The sequence below is a fragment of the Muntiacus reevesi genome, chromosome 6 (assembly GCF_963930625.1).
Source record: "Muntiacus reevesi chromosome 6, mMunRee1.1, whole genome shotgun sequence".
Taxonomy (NCBI): Eukaryota; Metazoa; Chordata; class Mammalia; order Artiodactyla; family Cervidae; genus Muntiacus; species Muntiacus reevesi.
In genome coordinates, this window is record NC_089254.1 from 61,354,536 (window position 1) to 61,377,146 (window position 22,611).

At 40.8% G+C, this 22,611-nt stretch overlaps 1 protein-coding gene across 2 annotated transcripts in view; it reads left to right on the forward strand.

Annotated features, from left to right (window-relative positions):
* PDE1C (phosphodiesterase 1C) overlaps positions 1 to 19,684 on the forward strand; it is a 502,728-nt gene extending 483,044 nt beyond the window's left edge. The window contains exons 18-19 of one of the 2 annotated variants that reach the window (XM_065939408.1): positions 2,680 to 2,748; positions 19,515 to 19,684. In XM_065939408.1, the coding sequence (XP_065795480.1) occupies positions 2,680 to 2,748; positions 19,515 to 19,684 (239 nt within the window). Of the gene's footprint in view, positions 1 to 2,679; positions 2,749 to 7,923; positions 10,037 to 19,514 lie in introns of those variants that run through there. The other variant, XM_065939407.1, reaches the window with a different exon arrangement.
* The last annotated feature ends 2,927 nt before the right edge of the window (positions 19,685 to 22,611 follow it).

The window sequence follows — 22,611 nt, forward strand, 5'->3', positions numbered from 1 at the left end:
AGGAAACCTGGGTAATGGATTGTTTAAGAAATAACGAGAGGCATGGAGAAAAGTTTCTCTCCGTTTCAACTCTGAAGGATCTTGGCTTAAATTTTGTCCCTCAACATTCAATAACTTTGTGCAAATTACTTGCACAGGCTTTGTTTCCAAAACTCCATAAATGAGGAATCATTTTATCATCAGAGAATTAGTGTCAGGAAAGACAACTACAACTAATGTACATTTACTTGTCCATAACTAATACGGTGCCTGGAACATGGTGGCTGCCTGATATGTGTCAGTGACCACTATTAATGACCAAGTGGCCAAATTGTGAATCGCAGCTCTGAGTAAAAAACCCTAAACCCTGCCTCCCCTCCTAAAGCAGTGGTTCTTCACTGAGGGCAGTTTTGTTCCTAGAGGACATTTGTCAGTGTCTGGAGGACGTTTTTGATTATTGACACGTGGAGGTGCTGCTCACACTCAGCGATAGAAGCTAGGGGTTCTCCTAAACATACTGCTATGCACAGGACAGCCTTCGCGATGAAGAATGACATAACTAATATCCCTGTGCATCTGTTGAGAAACCCTGTCTGACAGGGATAGTGAGAGAAGTAAAGCATCCCGTGAGTAGAGGGATAAACACTTTGAGTCACTGGCTTCCCCAGAGTGGAGGCGGGTCCAGTGGGACACGGGTTGTTCCTGGTGGGTCAGGAATGGCTGTGGATCTGCATCCCGGTAGCACCCTTGATCAGGGCTGTTCCGCTATTCATCACATAGGCCACAGTGTGAGCGGAGCCACCTGGAGTTGGGCAGTGAGGCCGCCCTGACCTGGGCCCCACCTATCACTTTGGGTAAATCTGTTTACCTCACATGTTTGAGCACCTCATTTGATGGATGATCATTAGACTCACCTGGAGAACCTGTTGGCCTGCAAACAAGGGGCTCCATTCCCTGGAGGTTTCCTTTCAATGGGTTCAAAAGGAAAGACCCTGGCAGCCGTATTTATAAAAAATCACCCAACTCTGACATCAGGGCGTCTATGAAACCTGAAAAACGAAGACCTAAAGTTCTGCCAGATGTCACGTCTCTCACCTCATGCAAATTAACAGCTTTTGTGGGTCTGAAGTGTTTGGATTAGTGTTGTGTTTTCTATTTTTACTATTATCACTACTAACACTGTTAACACTACTACTGCTGCTAATCATAATCATAATAATTAACTATAACACAGACTGTCAAGGGTAGTACCCTGTTCTTTAAGACTAAAATGAAACAATCTCAAACACCATCCTTCGTGTATGTCTTCACATCTTACCAGGCATTCTAGGGTAGTGAAAGCTTACTCCTCACCCTGTCCCCAAGTTCCTGCTTCCCCTGATTTCAAGATTAGTCAGTATGTCCTCTAGTTATCTTTACCCATGACTGTATCCACTCAAACTAACACAACCTCCACTCACACCAGGCCTCTGCATGGAAAGTAGACTTTATGGAAAGTTTGCATAGGTACAGGAAACTTGTTAAAGAAATATCTTGACATTGAATCATGTCTGTCCTCTGCCTAAGAATTCTATCTGCATTTCTGCCAGGTCAGACTCCAGGCATCTGCTATGATGCTGGATTCTGGCCTCCAGGCATCTTTACCCCATTCTGGATGGCCAAGTAAAGGAATGAATAATCAAATAATATTTGCATTTATGGATTAAATATATGTATGTATTTAGGTATAAGTGTGTATGTGAGTTTTGTGTGTGTATCTTTATGTATAAAATAATATATATGTGTGTGTGTATGTGTATATACAGTTATATATATACACACAAACATGCACACACACACATGCAAATATTCTTTTGAAGAATAATTCATCCTTCTATCTGTTTTGCTCTCTCCTTCCTGCTCCCCACCCAGGGCTCTGTCTTTTGATTCCCTCATGGCCCACTGAGCTGTTAAGATGAACCTCTGTTAATCCCTTTCCCAATAGGGACATTGTCACCTGCTGCAGGGACCCACAGGTCCCACTAACCTCAATCTGCGTGGTCTCCCACAATTCCTGAGCACTCTCACACACCTCTAGTCATTTGTTTCTCACCAGGACACTTTGATGTAGTTGTTATTTCCTTCCTTTTGCAAATGAAGCCTTCACCTTCACAGCTCTTCAGAGGCTCCAGAGAAGTCAAGTCTGTTGCTGGAGATCCAATAGGGAGTAAAGGCTAGAGGGACAAAGCAGAGACAAACCCCTGACTCCTTACTTATAAATCCAAATCTTTCCTTTTCACAGCAACAGTTCTCCACTCTGGATGCACATATGCACCTGGGCTAGGCTTTAAAAATCCGGATGCTGGAGCTCCAGCTCAGTACAGTGAACACCAAATCTCTGGGGGGTGGCGCTCAGGCAGCTGCACATTTAGAACGCTCTCTTGATAATCCTAAAGTGCATGCCTGCTCAGAGGTGTGTTGTTTCCTAACAGATCAATCTGGAGAATGAGATCCTTCGAAAGCACAAAGATGAAGGCTGTGCTCTTGGCTTTTTTGGATCATGGATTATGGCCTGTTCCCATCACCTCACTCAACCTTCTTCTAAATGTTGTTTTCAGACCCAAACTTTTAGATCATTTGATAAAGTTGCAGATGAACATTTACTGGTCTGAAGTCTGTCCACAATCCTATTCTTTCTTATCCTCTTTTTCCTCTTTATAGGCACAAAGAAGCGTTCTCAGGGCTCACCTGCCCCAAGCACTAGCTCCACGAGTCACCTTACCTTGCCAGGTGGGTAAACAGCATTGTGTCATAATTTTAGGTGATCACAGACAGCAGAAAGAACTGGTTTTTCATGAGTTGAGTTTAGCAGTTGATAAGTCGGCGATCTGGCCCCTTGTGTATCCAACCGACCCTATGTTAGCAGAGGGCTTTGTCTCTGTCATCCCCATTTGTAACGCTCTTCTAAAAATGGACATCCTATTCATAGTTGGTCTACAATCTCCTGCTCACAGATGGAAAGAGCAGAATTGTGATCTTCCTTAATGTTCATCTGGACGTGCTTTGCAAGTGTTTCTTTGAGAGGAAGATGGTGCTGGGGGAGGAGTATGAACCTTTGGTGAGAGAGACAGACCTGGGTTCAAATCTCAGCTTTATTTCCTCCCTTTTAAAGTTTACAATTATACCATGAGCTTTCTCCCAGGTTATTAAATATTTTTAAAATATTTAAGTAGTTGACTAACATTTCACATGATGATACTACAATTTATTTATATACCATATCCATGGGGAATTGGGTCCAGGACTCCACTCAGATGCCAGGATCCTTGGATGATCAAGTCACCTACAGTTAACCCTCTGTATCTGCAGATTCCACATCTGTAGATACAAGGGACAACTGTATTCATCCATAATCTGGCATTTATATAACATGCCTTGTTATCATTAATAACTTTACATTCTGATACATAAATCTTCTTCTGAATCTGCAAGTATGGATTTAGGGCAGATTCCTGTATGTAGAATTACTGACTCAAAGAGTATGTATGTATTTAGGTTCTTGACCTGTTATTGTCAATATGACTTCCAGAAAGGTAGTATTATTTTGTACTTTTAGCAATATTTGACCTTTCACTGTGCTCTTGCTAATGATAATATTAGTACTTCATTAATTTGATAAGAAAAATTATATCCATGTTTTGTTTGCATTATTTCATCTTTTAAAAAATCTGTTTTCTAATATTAATGTATCTTTTATGTTGCTTCTTTGGGGAATTGCTGTATTTCATCCATTCGAAGAGGGAAAGTACCTTGCATTTTAGCTCCTCGGAAATAGGAATCTTTTGCAATCTTTGGCATGTTACAATTGAATTAGCAGCACTTTTTCTTGGTTGTACGTGAAATAATAGTTCACTTTACAATCAGTGGCAGCTTAGATTAAATATAATCTATATCTGTTTGCTTTTTCACCCTCTGCCACGTCCACAACCCAGTCTAACAACTGAAACACAGTGTCCACTGAGCAGCCCTTGAACTTTCTTTCCTTTGTCACTCTGCCTGTAATACTCTTTATGCCTTTCCTCCCCGGTTAATTTCTTTTTGCAGTCTCTCCAAATCATCTAGGTAGGCTTAGTGCTGATTTATAATGATTTGCTTATTAGTCCTTTAACCATTGATCAATGGCTTTTTCAAGGATAAGGACTGTCTCATTCCTTTATGTCCCAGTGCCCACTCAGACGACAAGCGTATATTGTGTGCTCATTAATGCTTAGGAGGCTGGGTGCATTGTTGTAGGAGTGAGCATATCCAGTTTAATTTATGAATAGATAGAAAGCAACCGTCCTCAAAAGAAGGCTCATCTTAAGTGTCTGGATTGATATCAACTGAACTAACGTACAGTTATACAACTATACTGACTGCTTTTTAATACTGAGTGTTAGTATTGAGTAGACCTGCTCTGTAATCTCTGGAAGTCCATTTCATCATGTCCCTATTTGTGGTTATTGTGCTGTTAGGATTACAGTAATCAGGAGGAAACCAGCTCTAAACCCAACAACTTCAGTGTGTGGTGATGGTGTTTGTTCTTCTTTGTGAAATCGTAACATTCCTGGGTCAGGTGGGATCTCTGATGTCATCCTGGACACCTGTGAGAACACGCAGAGCTGACCTGGTTCCCATGTGCTGAATGGGGACCTGTTGCCGGCCTGCTGGGTTTCTAAGACCTCTGAGTCAGAGCTTCAGCCACCTTGTCTTTGGCTTTAGTTTGGCAGTCTAAAGTGGTCCCAATTTGGGTGTTGGGCTCAGAATTCATGCTTTGTTTAGCAGATACCCTCTACCTCACTCATAACAATGATCAGCCCACTATTTCTCCTTCCAATCTCATCAACATCATGTGTTACCTCCCACAATGCAAATATACTTTTACCACAAGTTCTTGGTACAGGCCATCAAGCAACTTAAAATATGTTTTAGGATACTCAAAGAGCCAAGTGGAGGAATAAAAATGTATTAAAAACAATAAAGTAAAATTGTGTTGAAGCCAAATAAGAACAGAGATGTGCAAAAGAAGCAATCTAAAATATGAAATTTAAAAAAGCAAATAAACGTGAAGGCATTCACATTTTTAAAAACAAAGAGAAACACAGTTAATAGAATAAACTCAAGGTAAAATGCAGGTGAAAAGAGAATTAATGTTGGAACATAGTCCTGAGGACTTTATACCAAAAACTTTGTAGAGATGGAATCATAGTTTTAAAAAAGATCTTGAACCATAAAACTCTTAGAAGAAGACATCTTGATAAGCTTGAGTTAGGCAATGGTTTCTTAGATATGATTCTTAAAGTGGAAGCAACCAAAGACTAATTGATAATACAACTTCATTAAAATTAAAAACACTCCATTATCAAGAAAATATACTGAATGAAGAAAATATTTGTAAACCATATATCGTATAAAGATTTAGTATCCAGAATATGTAAAGAATTCTTACAATGCAACAGTAAAAAGATAAACAGGATAATTAAAAAGTGGGCAAAAGATTTGAAGAAACATTTCTCCAAACAAGATATACAAATGGAATGTGAAAAGATACTCACCATCATCAGTCACTACAGAAATGCAAATAAAAACCACAGTGAGGTACCACTTCACCTGCACTAGAAGGGCAAGAGTTAAAAAGATGGATAATAGCACATGTTGACAATGATGTGGAGAAATTAGTACCAGCAGAAATTGCTGCCAGGAATGTAAAATGGTGAGACTAAACTACTTGGGAAACTAGGGTGACAGTTCCTTAAAATGTTAATCTTAGGGTAACCGTAAGACCCAACAGTTTCTCTCCTAAGTATGTTCCTAAGAGAACTGAAAACATATGTTCATACAGAAACTTGTCCACAAATATTCATAGTAATGTTACTCATAATAGTCAAAGAGTGGAGACAACCTAAATGTCCACCAACTGATGAATATGTTAACAAAATGTGGTGTATCCATACAATAAATTATTACTTGGCATACTGAAAGAAGAGATTGCAATACAGAGTGAAGTAAGTCAGAAAGAAAAACAGATACCGTATAATATCGCTTATATGTGAAATCTAGAAAAACAATATGAATGAAGTTATTTGCAAAGCAGAAATAGAGATAAAAACGTAGAGAAAAAATGTATGGATACCGAGGGGGAAGAAGGGGTGGGATGAATTGGGAGATTGGGACTGACGTATCTACACTACCATGTATAAAATAGATCACTGATGAGAACCTGCTGTATAGCACAGGGAACTCTGCTCAATTCTCCGTGGTGACCTGAATGGACAGGAGATCCAAAAAGGAGTGGATATGTGTGTGTGCATCACTGATTCATCTTCCTGTGCAGCAGAAATCAACACAACATTCTAAAACAGCTATACTCCAGTAAAAATTAATTTAAAGTATCGCTAATAACAATAATTGCAAATGGCTTAAACGCTGGTACTAAAATACAGGAAACAAAATCAAGTCCTGTCCTGCTTTAAGAGGCGTATTTTAAAGGAAAACTCCAAGAAAGCTTGCTAATGGGTGGCAAAAGAAATTCCATGCAAAATATAAGGCTAGTTCTTTGAAAAACGTCCATTTTAACATCTGTGCAACATTCTATTATACAAATATGCCACAGAATATTTAATCTTTTTTCTTTTGATGGTAGTTTTCCATTTTTTGCTATAACAAGCAACGTTCAACATAATGATGGGCAAGAAAAACAAGTTCCAATAAGATTTATACCATCTAATACAATCTACAGTATCTTTTAAAACTAGCAAAAAACATTAAATATTTTGTGGATGCATATGAATGCAATCATTAAATGACTACAGGCACTAGAATAATAAACATCAAATTCTGGATAAGTTTCTTGAGAAAGGGGAGAGAAACATCATAGACGGTTATGTGAAAGTGTTAGCTGCTCAGTCCTATCCTAAAGGACTGTAGCCTGCCAGGCTCCTCTATCCATGGAATTATCCAGGCAAGAATACAGGAGTGGGTTACCATTCCCTTTTCCAGGGAATCTTCCTGGCCGATGGATCGAACCCGGGTCTCCTGTATTGTAGGTGGACTCTTTACCATCTACCATCTGAGTCACCAAGGAAGCCCCCATGGAAGGGTATATTAGTTATTTAACTCTACCTTTCTATTTAATCTCTTTAGACAAATATTTGAACAAATATGAAAGATGTTAAGATTTTATTACGCTGTATTGAGAGAGTACATAGGTGTTCATTTTATTAATCCTACTTTTCTAGATGCTCAAATAATGTATATTAAAGAATTTCTTAAGTGAAAAATCTGTGACTGTCTTCCAAGACAGTTTTGTTGGTCACGTGCTTCAATCCTGAAGCCACCAGATGCCACTTCATTAAAGAACTGCTTGTGTGGTTGCTGAAATTAAGAAAGCTTCCTCCTAAAACGCCAGCACCAGGAAACTGCTCTGGGGACATCACCTGGATTCCTTATACATCTATAGCAAAATGACTCTTCTTTGATAAAGTAATAGCACCTGCAGCCAATTTTTTCTAGTGCCAGCTTCAGCTGTACCCCATGAGGTTTGTGAACCCCGTCAAGCTCCATGGGTGGGCCATAAGTGATGGAGAGCTGAGCACATCTTGGCTCTCACTGGAGGAGTGGCCCAGAGCTTCACTTCCAGTCATGACTGCTAAGGATGGAGTCTAGTCAGTGGCTTCTAAGCAGATGCCCCCCGGGAGCCTCGGTCACATCACTTCCTGAAGTGATCCTTAGATGGAAAGGTACAGTACCATAATCATCCATGGATGCAGATAGCTGATTGCTCCTGTGTATGCAGCTGCTGGCTTGCACGGTAGTGTTGGCAATAGATGTAGCTCTGCTTCTAACCTCTGTTGCCTGATGTAGAAAGAGTTTGTGTGTTGAGATGCCAGCTGGCTTGCAATGACATTGTTGTGTGTCCTGTTCTAGGGGACTACGGATAAAATGTCCAGCCAGAGGATTCCTCAGAAGAGAACTGATCAACCCTGAGGTCTGAAGACATTTTAGGAAGCTTATGTGGTTTTTACAAAAACAAACTCTTATGTGTATTGTAAGTTATTGAATGATTAACTTCAAAAATGGTAATTTCTTATCTTAATACAGGTTTTTAACAATAAATACTTTGATACATATTGCACATCTATCAAATATCAGGGACAGTGGTAGGTTCCTCACACATATTATCCCATTTAATCCTCACAACAAGCTCTAACGAAGGTACTATTATGTCCATTTCACAAATTAGTAAACTGAGGCATACTCAGATAAACAGCTTGCCCACAGTTAGCAGAGTTTCACTTTCAGGGGTAAAAGCTGATGTCAGTCCACATTGGAATGGCCTTTCTTTCATACTGCTACTCTGCCTGGGATTAGATCAGTTATGCATGTACCCATTTTAAGCACAATTTTGGGGTGTGCAGGGGCCCTGAAAAGTGAAAGTGTTAGTCGCTCAGTCTTGTCTGAATCTTTGCAACCCCATGGACGGTAGCCCGCTGAGGCCTCTGTCAATGGAATTCCCCTGCATCGTCTGAATTTTAAGTGAAGATTCCCCTACATGGTCTCTTTGCAATTGCCTTTTACCTTGAGCTCCATTTAAGGGAAACCAGTTGCCATTCTTACTGTGGAGTAGAGCAAAGCGCATTTGTTGTGCAGTGATTTAGCATTTCAGAGCTCTAGAACCCTACATAAATGTATCTTCACAGGCTTCTTCTGACAGAGGTCATTGGTGGTGTGAGCAAAGGACAGAGATTTAGCCTTACACTCCCCATCTTCAGATGTACATGTATTGAAATACACAAGCTAATGAAAAAAAAAAATCAAGCAAAAAAACTTGCATGATCTCCTAAATATTTCTTTCCTTCAAAAGAGCATACCTCATGTGCTTCATACTGTCCAGGGCAAACAAAATGAAAACAAAGAACTCAATTAAAGATGATCATCTCCTTGAAGGAAGACTTTCTTATTCTTTTTATTAATTTAAATATTATTTTTATTAAACCATTAACCATTAAATCATGAGATTGCAGGGTATTTAATAGCTAGCAGTTGTTGGAATAAGGAAAGACTTTATTTTTCCAGCCTTTCCTAATTGCTTCCCCTCTTTTCACCTATTTGTCAGAGGGGCTTGAAAATTGTGCCTCGGGCTCTCCAGTCTATGGGAAGGCCTGTAGAAATGAGCTGAGATTGTAGCATTGGTGTAAAACGAAAGAGCTCAGACCCCAAACTTGAACTTTCTAAGGAAAGGAACTTGCTGACATTCTTCTTTGAGCAAACGTGGGCAGCAAATCTAGGTATCAAGGCATTGCTGATGCAAAGGATAAATATTAGGGTGTGTAGATTTTAGTCAGCTTTGCCTGCAGGTGTGTGTTCTAAGTTTTTCACCTCTTCTTTAGTAAATGGGAGCTTTATGAAGGTTAGTGAGTATGCTGCCAAGTAGCTTCCTCAATCAGTAAACATTTTTCAGCACCAACTGTTAGCCGTACTGGGGTTGTGTTCTGGAGATGCAAATGTGTATGACACCCTATCTCATCTTCATGAAATGTAAGCGAGGATCCGTGATCTATGGAATGAAGCAGAGGAAGAGGAATCCCAAAGACCAGGGAGTCAGTGGTCCAAGAATGGCTTCCAGTGAACATGCCTCAGAATTATCATGGCTCAGCAAAATAAATGCAGAGTCTTAAGACTCAAGAGTCATTTGCTGTCATTTTCCTAATTCCATCAAGATTAATGTTCAGGGACTGAAGCTTCTTCCATCCTGGTTGGGTATCTAGGCCACACTTCCAATCTGGGAGCTCCAGTATTCTACACTTACGGTTGAGCATTGTCCAAAACAATTGAATGAACCTTCTTATTTGTACACAGTATAAATAGTTTAGAACATGAGCTGGATGTTTCTGCTTTGCTTAAAATGGCACTAGGTTTCAGCAAAGTGTTTCCCTCAGGTAACTGAATGGGGGGAAAAAAAAAAATATATATATATATATTTTTTCCACAAATGCCCATTTTGGATAATTAGCCTTTTGTGAATCACAGTGGTGTATTCTCTGCCAAATGTTCACAAATAAATTTATTAAGTTAATCTCTTCATTGTGTGCTGAGGTTTTTCAATTGGTAAAATCCATTTGTGCAGGGAATTGCATGACTTTTCTATACTGTAATAAGAAATCCACCAGGGAAGCCACCACTTAAAGGCTCCCAATGGTGACCTTTCATCTTTGTGCTATGTAATAATGGTAGCCACATACCAAGCACCTAGGACATACTGGCACTCTGTGAGGTTGCCAGGTACCCTACATACATTATCTCAGTTATAGCCACTTTAAAATCTCCCTGCAACAAGTTACCATTTTCCCCATTTTATATAAAACAAAAATCCTGAATCCCAAAACAGATTATCTCCTTAGGATCTCACAGCTGGTAATAGCTTAGCACAGTTCTGTGACACCCCAAATCCACACCTCTCTTACAAATACTGTTATTACCTCTCCCCAAAATAGATCTTCGTGGGTTCGATTCTTGTGACAGATTTTAGCACGTGGGCAAGGGTTGGCCACTCTTATATGTGATGACCAGATCCCGTTAACTGCCAAAGTGAAAGTCACTCAGTTGTGTCTGACTCTTTGCAACCCCATGAACTGTACAGTCCATGGAATTTTCCAAGCCAGAATTCCTGGAGTGGGTAGCCTTTCCCTTCTCCACGGGATCTTCCAAACCCAGGGATTGAACCCAGGTCTCCCGCATTGCAGGTAGATTCTTTACCAGCTGAGTCACCAGGGAAGCCCAAGAATACTGGATTGGGTAGCCTATCCCTTCTCCAGCGGATCTTCCCCACCCAGGAATCGAACTGGGGTCTCCTGCCTCAGCAGGAAGATTCTTTACCAACTGAGCTATCAGGGAATCCCCGTTAGCCACCCCAAGCAGCTCTCAAAACTTAAGTACAAGCTGACTAATTCTCAAAACAAACTCCATCTCTGAGACAAGTGTTTCTCAATCTGGCTATGAGTTAGAATCACTGGATGTCACAAACACTGATGCATGGGCTCCACCTTAGAACAGCAGATTACTTCTGAGACTCTTGGAGGTTGGGCTTAGGAATCAGTAAATCTGAAACTCTCCAGGTGATCTGATGGGCATCCAGGGTCGAGAACTGTGGGAGGAAGCAAACAGCTTCAGGTTGGATGAAGGACAACACAACTAGATGGTTTATCTTTCCTCTGTGTATTTCATGTGTTTCTCAGAGGATCTAAAAACACAGGTTCGGTTATCTTTCCACACTAGAGAGTGGTTTGGTTCAGGCAGTGTCAACTGGGCTTTTTCTGAATAGCTTCTCTGACAGCAAGCCTCCTATCTCCTGTGCTCCTGGCTCTGTGAGTTTCAGATATGGAAATAGTAGTTAGTAGTCTCATTTTCTTGAGGAAAAGTCCTTGGAGAGCCAGAGTCTTTTCTGACATAGATGTAGGGTTTAATTATTCTTTTTAAATAAACCGCACTTTGAAGAGTTTAGGAATTGCCCCTCACCTTAGACAACATCACATCTAATGTGCATGGTTTAAGAGTAATTTTCCAGTTGGGTTCATGTTGTAAGAGTGTTGTGTCTACAAAAGGAAAGGACATCTATGAGCCTTGGCTTCATATACTGCTTTCATGTCTTGAGGAGACAAAGGAATTACTCTAACCGGAGGAGGGTGCTGTTACTGAGTTTTCCTGACAAGTGCAGACCTTCCAGATCATTCCTGAAAAGTAGGCTCTTCCTCTGAGGAAAAGGATGGAAGCTGATACTGGGGGAGCACCTGCTTCATGTCTGTGCTGTGCTGGCTGTCTCTCCCGTGTTGGTTTCTTGTCATTCTCACTCTGGCCTCTGCAGTGAGTGTTACTGTCTCTGTGTTTTTATAATGGAAAACTGAAATTATACATCCCAGTCACGTGCGAGCAGAGACAGAACTGACTCTGACCCTCCTTCCAAGGATAGAGGAGGGTGACCGCAAATGAGAGAATGGATGTAAGGACACTGAAAAGTGCAGAAGACAGGCCATGCTACCGGGCTCCTTAAACAGCGAAGCCTCGGGTTTACAAAAAGTTGTTCTATTTCACTTTCATTTTCAAAACTGTCTGCTGGCAAGCCTAAGATTGAACGAGGACCAAATGTCCTGCTCTGGTAAAACAAATGAACATCTTCCACCTGCCCCTTAAGGAAAAGACTCCCTGTGAAAATCATTTCAGCCATACCCCTAGTTTTAAAAGGTGTGCTTCTGCCTCTGGAATTGGGATGAACCCGTCTTGATTCTGCGCTCTGTGGAGCTGATGTTAACAGTGAGAGGAGGCTTTTGGCTGATTGTATGTGTTCCCATGAGCTCTTCTTCAGAACGCAGTTAATTCATACCAGGCAAGCCAGTGTGGTTGCCTCAGTCAGAATCTGGCGTGAACCAGGTTTGGAATGCAGATGGTCTGACAAGATGTCCTGAAAGGAAGCTAGAAAGAGTCCAGAGGGAAGACAAATCCAGAGCCAAGACTGATATCAGGCTGATTCTCTGGGAAGGATGGGACGAGTGAGCAGCCCCCTTTCCACCAGTCTGAGATCACAGATGGCGGTGCCCGGCCCAGAGTCCTTTAGGAGCTCCATTCACTCTGGGTTTAGTCTCCCCTTACCCACCAGCAGTTCCCTCAGATTCAGTCACTGTCACTATAATAATGATGATGATGATGGGTTTAGTCTCCCCTTAACCACCAGCAGTTCCCTCAGATTCAGTCACTGTCACTATAATAATGATGATGATGATGATAATAATAATAATAATAAAAGTTGCCCTTCACTGAAGGCCTTCTTCTGTGCCAGACACCGTGATAATCCTTCACATGCCACATCTTGCTGAGTCCTGCCAAGGAGCCGTATTGGGTGTATAATGTTGTTATTTCATAGGGGAAAAGGGAGGCTTCCAGAGGGGAAGTGTTTGCCCCTAATCAAATGGCATGGGGAGATAAAGGAGGCTTTAAAATCAGGTCTCTCTAACGTCAGAGCTCCCACTGTTACTCTCATCCCTTAGTCAGACCCCAGGAACATGCTCTTTGGTCTTACTCTTTGCTTTTCCAAGTTTTCAGTGTATTTAGAAAAGATCGCTGACTCTGAATGTTGACTCTTCTTAATGTGAACTTCCTCACAGTCCTCAAGTGATAGCATCAAAGCTGTTTTTCCCAACAAAAAGAACCTTTTTATTTTTCCATTTCTCAGAGCTTTGTCTTCATGGTAGACCCAACAGAAAGAAAAACCTATGCCAGTAGGAGAGGAGAAAAAAAAAACCAAAAAAAAAAGCATAATTTTGAAGACCACAAGTAACTTTAAATGCTGCGTAAAGGATTCCTTCCCAACCAGGCAGTTTGTTGTGATCAGACTATTGCAAAGCCCCAGCCAGCTGTTTACAGTTTACAGAACACTTGCAATGTCCAAAATATTATTGGTGGTGTTTGCTTTGTGAAGATGAGGAAGGGGAAGGTTGGTGAGACTAAAACAGTAGTTTGCAAACTCCTGCACTGTGGAATTTTCTGAAGAGCTTTAGAAATTCCTGAGGCCTCGGCCTAACACCCAGCCCCAGTAGATTCTGCTTTTGTGGGCCTGGGGTAGCCAGGACTTTTTCAAATTAGTTTTTATTGGAGTATAGTTTCCTTACCATGTTGCTTTAGTTTCTACTACACAGCAGTGAATCAGCCGTACCTGTACGTGTGGCCCCTCCCTCTGGGTTTCCTTCCCTTTCAGGCCACAGTGTATTAAGTACGGTTCCCTGTGCTGTATGTTCTCATTCAATTCAGTTTAGTCGCTCAGTCATGTCTGACTCTTTACGACCCCATGGACTGCAGCACGCCACGCTTCCCTGTCCGTCACCAACTCCTGGGACTTGCTCAAACTCATGTCCATCAGGTCGGTGATGCCATCCAACCATCTCATCCTCTGTCAGCCCCTTCTCCTCCTGCCTTCGGTCTTTCCCAGCATAGGGGTCTTTTCCAATGAGTCAGCTCTTTGCATCAGGTGGCCAAAGTATTGCAGTTTCAGCTTCCACATCAGTCCTTCCAATGAATATTCAGGACTGATTTCCTTTAGGATGGACTGGTTGGATCTCCTTGTGGTCTAAGGGACTCTCAAGAGTCTTCTCCAGCACCACAGTTCAAAAGCATCAGTTCTTTGGTGCTCAGCTTTCTTTATAGTCCAACGCTCACATCCATACGTGACTACTGGAAAAACCATAGCTTTGACTAGATGGACCTTGGTCTGCCTGCTGGCTCAGCAATAAAGAATCTGCCAGTCTATGCAGGAGACATGGATTCAATCCTTGGGTCGGGATGCTCCCTTGGAGAAGGAAATGGCAACCCACTCCAGTATTCTTGCCATGGAAAGAGGGACCTGGTGACCTATAGTCCATGGGGGTTGCAAAAGAGACACAACTGAGTGACTAAACAACAAGAAATCAATCATATATATGTCAATCCCAATCTCCCAATTCCTCCCTTCCCTTCTTTCCATTTGCTATACATACATTTATCTCTGCATCTGTATCTCTGTTTCTGTTTTACAAATAAGATCATCTATACCATTCTTCTAGATTCCACATATATGTGTTAATATGTGATGTTTGTTTTTCTCTTTCTTACTCCACTCTGCATGTCACTCTCTAGGTCCATCCACTTCTCCACAAATGACCCAATTTTATTTCTTTTTATGGCGGAGTAATATTCCATTGTATATATGTACCACATCTTCTTTATCCATTCCTCTGTTGATGTACATTTAGGTTGCTTCCATATATACTTAAGATTTTTAAAAGCTCCCCAGGTGGTTGTCATATGCAGTGAGGGGTGAGAACCACCAAGTTTTAACTTTAAAGTTTCATTCAAGACCGTGGGGCTCCCCTAACTTGAAAGCTTATCTCCCATGCTCAGACTTCTGGAATAGCTGTTAGCCTTCCAACCTTGCATAGCTAAGGGAAGAGACAAAAGCAACTATTATTTAAGAGATCGTTAGCCATGACCTTTATGCAATTACTTCCTGAGCCATTACCACACAAATTGTATTAATGGGGTGTGATTTGCTTTTGCTTTGGGGGGAAATATGATTATGGTTACTAATAAGGGTGCTCAAGAATCCTATGTATCACTGATACATACTAGGATATATTTTAACTTGTTATAGTACTCATTAAAACTCACCCTGAACTTAAGTCTCAGGTAATTTTAAATATTGGAGGTCTGAGTTCAGACCACTTGGCTGTGAACCCAAAGTAAAGACTTCTAACATGTGTGTGTAAACTTTTTCTTAAGCTTTTTACACCTCAGTTTCCTCACTCAAAAAGGAGGTGATAATAGTGCCTCCCTGTTGGATTGTAGTGAAGATTAAAGGCTGGTTCATATTAAATTCTTTGCATCATGCCTAGTATATGATGTATGTCAGATATGTAATTTTCTCATCAGAGATCCTGAAATAAAAATCACAGACTCAGTTCTTACATCATTCCATCCTCCATGGAATGAATTTTAGTGTGTCAATCCCTTGCAATTCAAAACTCATGGATGATTTTTGTGAATTTTTATAATGACTTTGCATCAAATTTCAGATAGATACCAATAGACATGAATTTCAGAAAAGTAATGTGTGGCAATGGGATTTTGTTCTCCATGTAAAACAGCATTTAAGAGGCAAAAGAAGATTATTTTTTACCTTGTTAGTTTTAGTGTATGTGGTGTGTGTAAATGAAGTTAGAAAATGTGTCCAGGTTTTTTCAAGATCATGTAATGGCATTATCTTTGAAAGAGAAGAAAATACATGCTCAACACTTCTGTCTCCTTTTTTTAAAAAGATGCCAATATTAGAATTTTTCAGAAGCTAAAAGTGAACCAAGTTGCTGTCTTTGGAGGCAGTGTTCTGCAGCAAAGTTTCAGAAGTTCTCCAAGCTGCTGCTGCCACCAGTGCAGTGGTTCCAAAAGATGGCACTGCGTTTGTGGGGGACCAAAAACACAGAGTTGAGTTCTAATGCAGATTTTGATTTAACCACAGAAATTAGGCTGCACCTAGATTAGGCGAGTACTAGCCACTATTCTTTCTGCCTGCTATCTGTGCAGACAACAGGGCATACTGAATTAATAAAATACGTGACATGATATGATAGCAACAAGAATGATGAATTAACAACCCAGTCTTTGTGAAAGTGTGACATGCTCCTGATCTAAAGGGGGCTCCTTAGCCTAAAGAAATTGAGAAAACCACATGCCACTGGGTGTTCTTAGGAATTCACAACCCCCGTCACCTTCATTTACGTCTCGGAGAAGTCCTGCCATGAACATACTAGTTTAACCCAGTTACATCTGACTGAGGAACCCCTTGCTCCACCAGCAACGCTGACCACATTTACAGCTTGATTGAAGGGTACTTGGAGAATCAGTAAATACACAAACAAGCAACTCAAAAAACTTCATTCATATTTCAACATCTGAATCCAACCAACAGCTATATTAATTCAATATATGAATAAATCTCTATTTTCTGAAGAATTCTCTGCATTAGTTTCCTACAGGGAAAAAAAGGTAGCTACTGAGCAAAGTGGTCTTAGAGACAGAATAAAAGGTTGATGCTGGCAGGGGAAAGGGTGGAACTCATGGGCACTTTGGGAAGAATGAATGAGAATGAAAACACCTTTGCGTTTATGAAAAAATAAGATTTAAACAAATGGGGACTAAAACTCCTAAAAGAGCATCACTTCTATGAAAAACAAACATTGTGTACAATTGTCAAATAAAGGATGATGTGTCAGTTTTTGTCTGGAACTTTTCTTTGCCAAAGCACACTTGAAAGTATTCAGTAATATAGAGAATGACTTTCCCAAGTTCACTGCAGATATGTGCCTTTGTCAAATCTGCATTAGCTAATGAGGTAATTTTCTCCAAGTAAATTGCTCTAGGAGACAACAGCAGACTTTGTGTCCCCAAGAGGGAAAAGGTCCAACTTGCTGGTAATCAAGCATATGAAGGGAAGGGGGTTCTGTTCCCACTTTGGTTCTTCTCTGCCTGAGCGGGGAGGGTTTTGGGGTGGGGGAGTGGAGGAAGCTTGTAACACTACTGCTTGGGCTCAACTGTGGGAGGCATCCAGTTATTGAAAGGGAAAGGACCGACCCCCCCTCTAGAAATAGCTCAGGAATAGCCAAAAGACGAAGAGTCCATAAGTGGCCACAGCATCACCCCAAAAGAAAGCTCCTCATTAAAATCAAAATGGTGCCCTCATCCCAGGTGCTGCTGTTTTGCCCTGTCATCAAATCACATTCCCCTGTAGAGGGGGAAGGCAATCATTGTGTACAAACAGCACTTATGAATTCTTCTTTTTTCCCACATTTTGAGTGAGGGTGACAGCAGACATAAGTATTTCCACAGTCTCTGTGGGGAGCTGATCTCTATCAGCGGGTTCGACTATTTGCAGCAGCTCCAGTGGCAAGGAGAATTTCTGTTCTGACAATCAGAATTCTAGCAAACGGTAAATGTTTCTTCATGCTGAGAAGTGGGAAATTCAATAATACTTTGGCTGGGTTCATGCTGAGTAGCGAAAATAGAACGAATATGGAGAGGGATTGTGACTTGAAGAGCAGTAAATCAGCTAGCCCAGACGTGTGGGACAATCAGCTTTTAATTCGAAGCCCTCACCTGTTTCTCTTCCATTCTCCACAGTAGCAGGACTCTTTTTATGTTTGTTCATAGAGTATTTTATGCTGTTATCTCTTGTTTACCCCAAGAAACAGAATGAAACTTTCAGAGATCTTTTTAAAGTCATCCATTCTGTATATACATTGTTATGTCACTATGGGACTGTTTGCCGAAGATCTTAACTATGTGTTAGTCTAAATTCTAAAAGCAAAGTTGGTGTGGGTAGTATGCAGCTTGTACTAATATCACCACTTATTATGACTGAACACTTCCTTCTGTAAAGACTCACAGGTTTAAGAGGGGGTCATTGGAATGAAAGCCCCACGAGGGCAGAGGTTTCTGCCTCTTTTGTTTAGGAAACACAGAAAGTTCTTTAAGAAGTTGATGAATGAATATTAATCTCTAGGCTATGAAAAATATACTCAGCGATGAGTGCTCTGAAAGGTCTAGGACTAAAGCTCAGTTTTCCTGACTTTTTGTTATGTATGATTTTATTCAACAGCTCTGATACTTGATTCTATTGAAGAGATTTCTAATAGTATGTTTTCTTTTAAAAGTAGTACTGTAACAAAATAAAAGTAGTATGTTTCTTTAAAAAAAATTTTAGTAATGTGATCACTGAAATTTCATCATCATGGAAAAAATAGAAAATGTATACAACCAAAAAGAAATAAAATTGCCATGTTTATACTACTCAGAGATAATCACTGCTATGGTTTAGATGTACGTTCTCCTAGATTTTCCTATGCACACATTTATATGTTTTTATAATGTAAGATTAGATGTATATATGCTTTTATTCATTCAGCAGTACTACATCCTAATAGATATGTAGTGTATATATATCATTGTTATTTTAATTTGCAATTCCTGAATGACAAATTGTTGAGCATCTTTGCCCATGCTTTTTGGCTATATGTATATCTTCTTTGGCAAGGAGTCTGTTCAGATTTTTGCTTATATTTACTTACTGTTAAAAATATGTATTATTTTTGGCTGTGCCAGTTTTCGTCACTCTGTGGGCTTTTCTCTAGCTGTGGGAAGCGGGGGCTACTCTCTTATTGTAGTGTGTGAGCTTCGCATTGCGGTAGCTTCTTTTGTTACAGAGCATGGACTCTAGGGCGCTTGGACTTCAGTAGTTGCAGCACATGGGCTCAGTAGTTGCGGCTCCCAGGTTGTAGAGCACGGGCTCGATAGTTGTGGAGTATGGGCTTTGTTGCTCTGTGACATGTGGCATCTTCCTGGACCAGTGATAGAACCCATGTCTCCTGCCTAAGCAGGCATATTCTTTACCACTGAGCCACCAGGGAAGCCCTTATTTTTAAACTGGGTTTTTTGTTTCTTTTGTTAAGTTTAAGAAGTTCTTTCTTATATTTTGGTTACAAGACCTGTATACATGGACTTTGTGACTATTTTCTCAGTGGTGATGTGCTTCTTATTAGCACTGCAGGATTGCATGCTGCTTTGCAACATAGACGTTTACGTACAGTGCTAAGCGCTGGTTAACGACACGGCTGCGCTCACCTGTTTACTCTTTCCCAACGTGACACCACTGCTCGCTCTTACTTCCTTAAATTCATCCATTCATTGTCACCGAATCTTTGTATTCTAGGGTCATCACAGTCTCTCTCTAGGCATTTGTCTTTATTTATTTCAATTGAATGGCCACGGTAAGAATGTGCTTATTCATCTGTTTGCATTAAGGTTTCTAGTGAGAGTTCAACCCTGTTTGTTTCCTGCTTTTAAAGAGAACAAATGCGTTTAGGGGCCAGGAAGTTGCCCACAGGATTTATGCACGCTGTGTCATTGGTGAGGCTAACCGTTGTCTGTCTTCCTTTGCATGGCTCCAGTCATCAAGCCTCCTCTGCGTCACTTTAAACGCCCTGCTTATGCATCTAGCTCCTATGCACCTTCAGTCCCAAAGAAAACTGATGAGCATCCTGCAAGGTACAAGATGCTGGATCAGAGGATCAAAATGAAAAAGATTCAGAACATCTCACATAACTGGAACAGAAAATAGGTCAAGGGGAAGAGTGAGTGAAGGAGAGGCCTACTCAGCTGCCTCTGCACACTCACCAGCCACAGCCGGTTACACCTCCAGGAACTCTGGAGGCCTTTGAGGCTGGAACTATCCTTGTTGACTCCACCAAGGCATGGTGAAGACTGTATGTGAGTTTCCCCTTTGCTATTCTATTATAGATCCATCAATCACAGGCTTTGGGGAGCCTCTAGCGGCAAACAAGTAAGAGTTGTCTCCTGTGACTTTTATCTGTATAGATCTTTCAAAGTCTAAATTGGATCAAAGTTAAAATGATGCAACCTGTTCAGAAAAAGTGAAATTCCTCCCACTGATACCTTATTCATCCCTGGAAATTAACTTGCCTCAATGAAAATATTGGTTTAATATTAATTATTATTTTTAAGAAATGCACTGTTTAAAACATCAATTCTGATTTTCAATACAATTATTTAAAATTCATCAAAAACCAGAATTTTTAAAGTAAATGCATTCCAAACAAAAGTTGTACTTCTGAATGAAGCAATCTTAAAGAGAAAGGAGGACTGATGAGTTGTATTCATAGGTACTCCTGAACTTAGGCTTCACAAAGCAGGTCCAAGTAAAAAATAAAGACCCTTGTCTTCATTTTTTCTTTTTTTGCTGCACAAGTTGTAGGGTCTTAGTTCCCTGACTGGGGATTGAACTCAGATCCTTGGTAGTGGAAGTGTGGAGTCCCAACCACTGGCCTGCCAGGGGATTCCCAAGTATTTGTTTTGTTTCTCGTTGTAAACCTTATGCCTGATTGCCTCACTGTCGGGCCTGGTGAGTTGGGAGGAGATGCATTTTGGCTCTGCTTTCCTCCAGTCCTTCATCTTCACTCACAGTAGACAATGCCAGGAGTCAATGGGATGCCCGTGCCTCAGAGTCTCCTGCTTTAACATTCACCCAGGAGATGTCTGTTTAGTCTCGTGGGCCTCCTTCAGGAGAATATAAAATGCTGAACCTAATTTGAATTCCTTATTTGCTGGTTTTTCTCCATAAGGTTAGAGGTATCTTTAAGTAAAATTTCTGGTCATCTTCCCAATAGACCACATATCTAAGTCTCTTTGGGAGCCCAATTGATCTCACAGCTGTGGGCAGCATAGATGTCTGTAACTTACCTTTCTTCATGGTGGCATTTTTTAGCCCTTCCACAAGTTTCCCTAGAGTTTTTACTTTGGGACTAAATTCACAGAAATGGTAAGGAGAGTTTCAAGGTCAGAAATAGCTTTTGATCCCTTCGGAAATAGTCTGGTGCAGTGGAAAACTTCAGGTTTGTTGTCGGGCGGGTCTGATCTCCAAGCCTGTCCTGAATATAGCTAGCTGCAGGTCCTCAGTCTATATGGCATAACCTTGAAAAGCCTCTGTTTGCTTACTTAGAAAGTGGGCTTCACAACCCCCACTCTTTCCTTTTGTGATGAAGATCAGGGATTACTGGGTTCGGATTGCTATTGCTGAGCCTGGAGAGTCATCAGTGCACAGCGGAGGTTGCCTTGAGCATCTCAGAGCCAGAAAAACTCTCTGGGATGCCTGTCAAAGGGAGGTCTGTGCCCTGAGCCACAGCCTTTGGGATCTGATTGTAAAGGGCTTGTCGTCTTCTCCTCTCTTTCTCCACGCTTATTTCCGATAAACCACAGCTTTGCAAGTTGAGTTAGCACCAGAGTTTAGTGCCCATCATGCTATTGAGCAATTTATTTACAATGTGCTTTATGATGGTATTTTGGGGAAATTTAATTAGTATGTAGAAGAAAAATCACTGTAACTTCCTTAAGGAAGCAATTGTAATTTTTAGCTCCCTGCTTGGTGCCTGAGCAAAAGGATACTCCCTTAGGCTGGTAGAGTCTCATCCACCTGAATTAGGTTAACTGGATAGGTAATTCCTACCTGTATTGTTGTTTAGTCGCTAAGTCGTGTCTGACTCTTTTGTGACCCCATGGACTGTAGCCTATCAGGCTCCTCTGTCTGTGGGATTTTCCAGACAAGAATACTGGAGTGGGTTGCCATTTCCTTGTCCAGGGGATCTTCCCAACCCAGGGATGGAACCAGCATCTCCTGCATTGGCAGGCAGATTCTTTACCGCTGAGCCACCTGGGAAGCCCACTTGTTTGTATACAGATACATTCATGTTTGCTGTCCAGAGCCATTCGGACACACAGTGAAACTGAGCATGAAGTAGTGGCCTCCAGTGGATCAACCCACAAATGATGGTCCTCACCTGTCTGTCAATACAGTCTGTCTACTTCAATGTTAGTACTGAAACTGTGGCTGTGCTTTCTTGGCTGTGCTTCTTGGCATTGGAAGTCATGATCCTGGGGAAGAAAGCTGGCTCCTTCCGTATTCTTTAATCCCAAGCTGTCACTTTTCAGCCTTTGTTTATCTTTTATTTGAGCAAATGTACAGATATTGAAATTCTGCATTGCTTATGAAATGCCTACAATATTTTTTGCATGATGGATTGTATAGATGTGCCAGATTATATTCTTTTAGTAAATAAAGAGATACTTTTAAAGAACTTTCTTGTGAGTCATCTTTTTCTTCTGCAGATTTTGGGATTCATTTGAAAAGAGCTAGATTTCCCTTATGCTTGGCACTATTCAGTCCTGAATATCTTGTCAAAATGAATAGTCTAACTTACCCTTTCATTTTGCTTCCTGATGGTATAGGTGATAGCTGGAAAAAAAAAAAAAAACCCTCCTTTTCCCTACACTGGAAAGCCAATAAATCACTGAGAATATGAGTAATAATAGCAGCTAGTCCATAGGTAACCATCTGTGTTATCTAGCAACTCAATTTATATCATCAGACTAAACTCTATGGCTTGTCATTAAGAACTGAGACTTTGGGGTTAAAAAATTTCTTCTGGGGTTAAAAAAAAAAATGTCATTGAGAACTGAGACTTTGGGGTAATT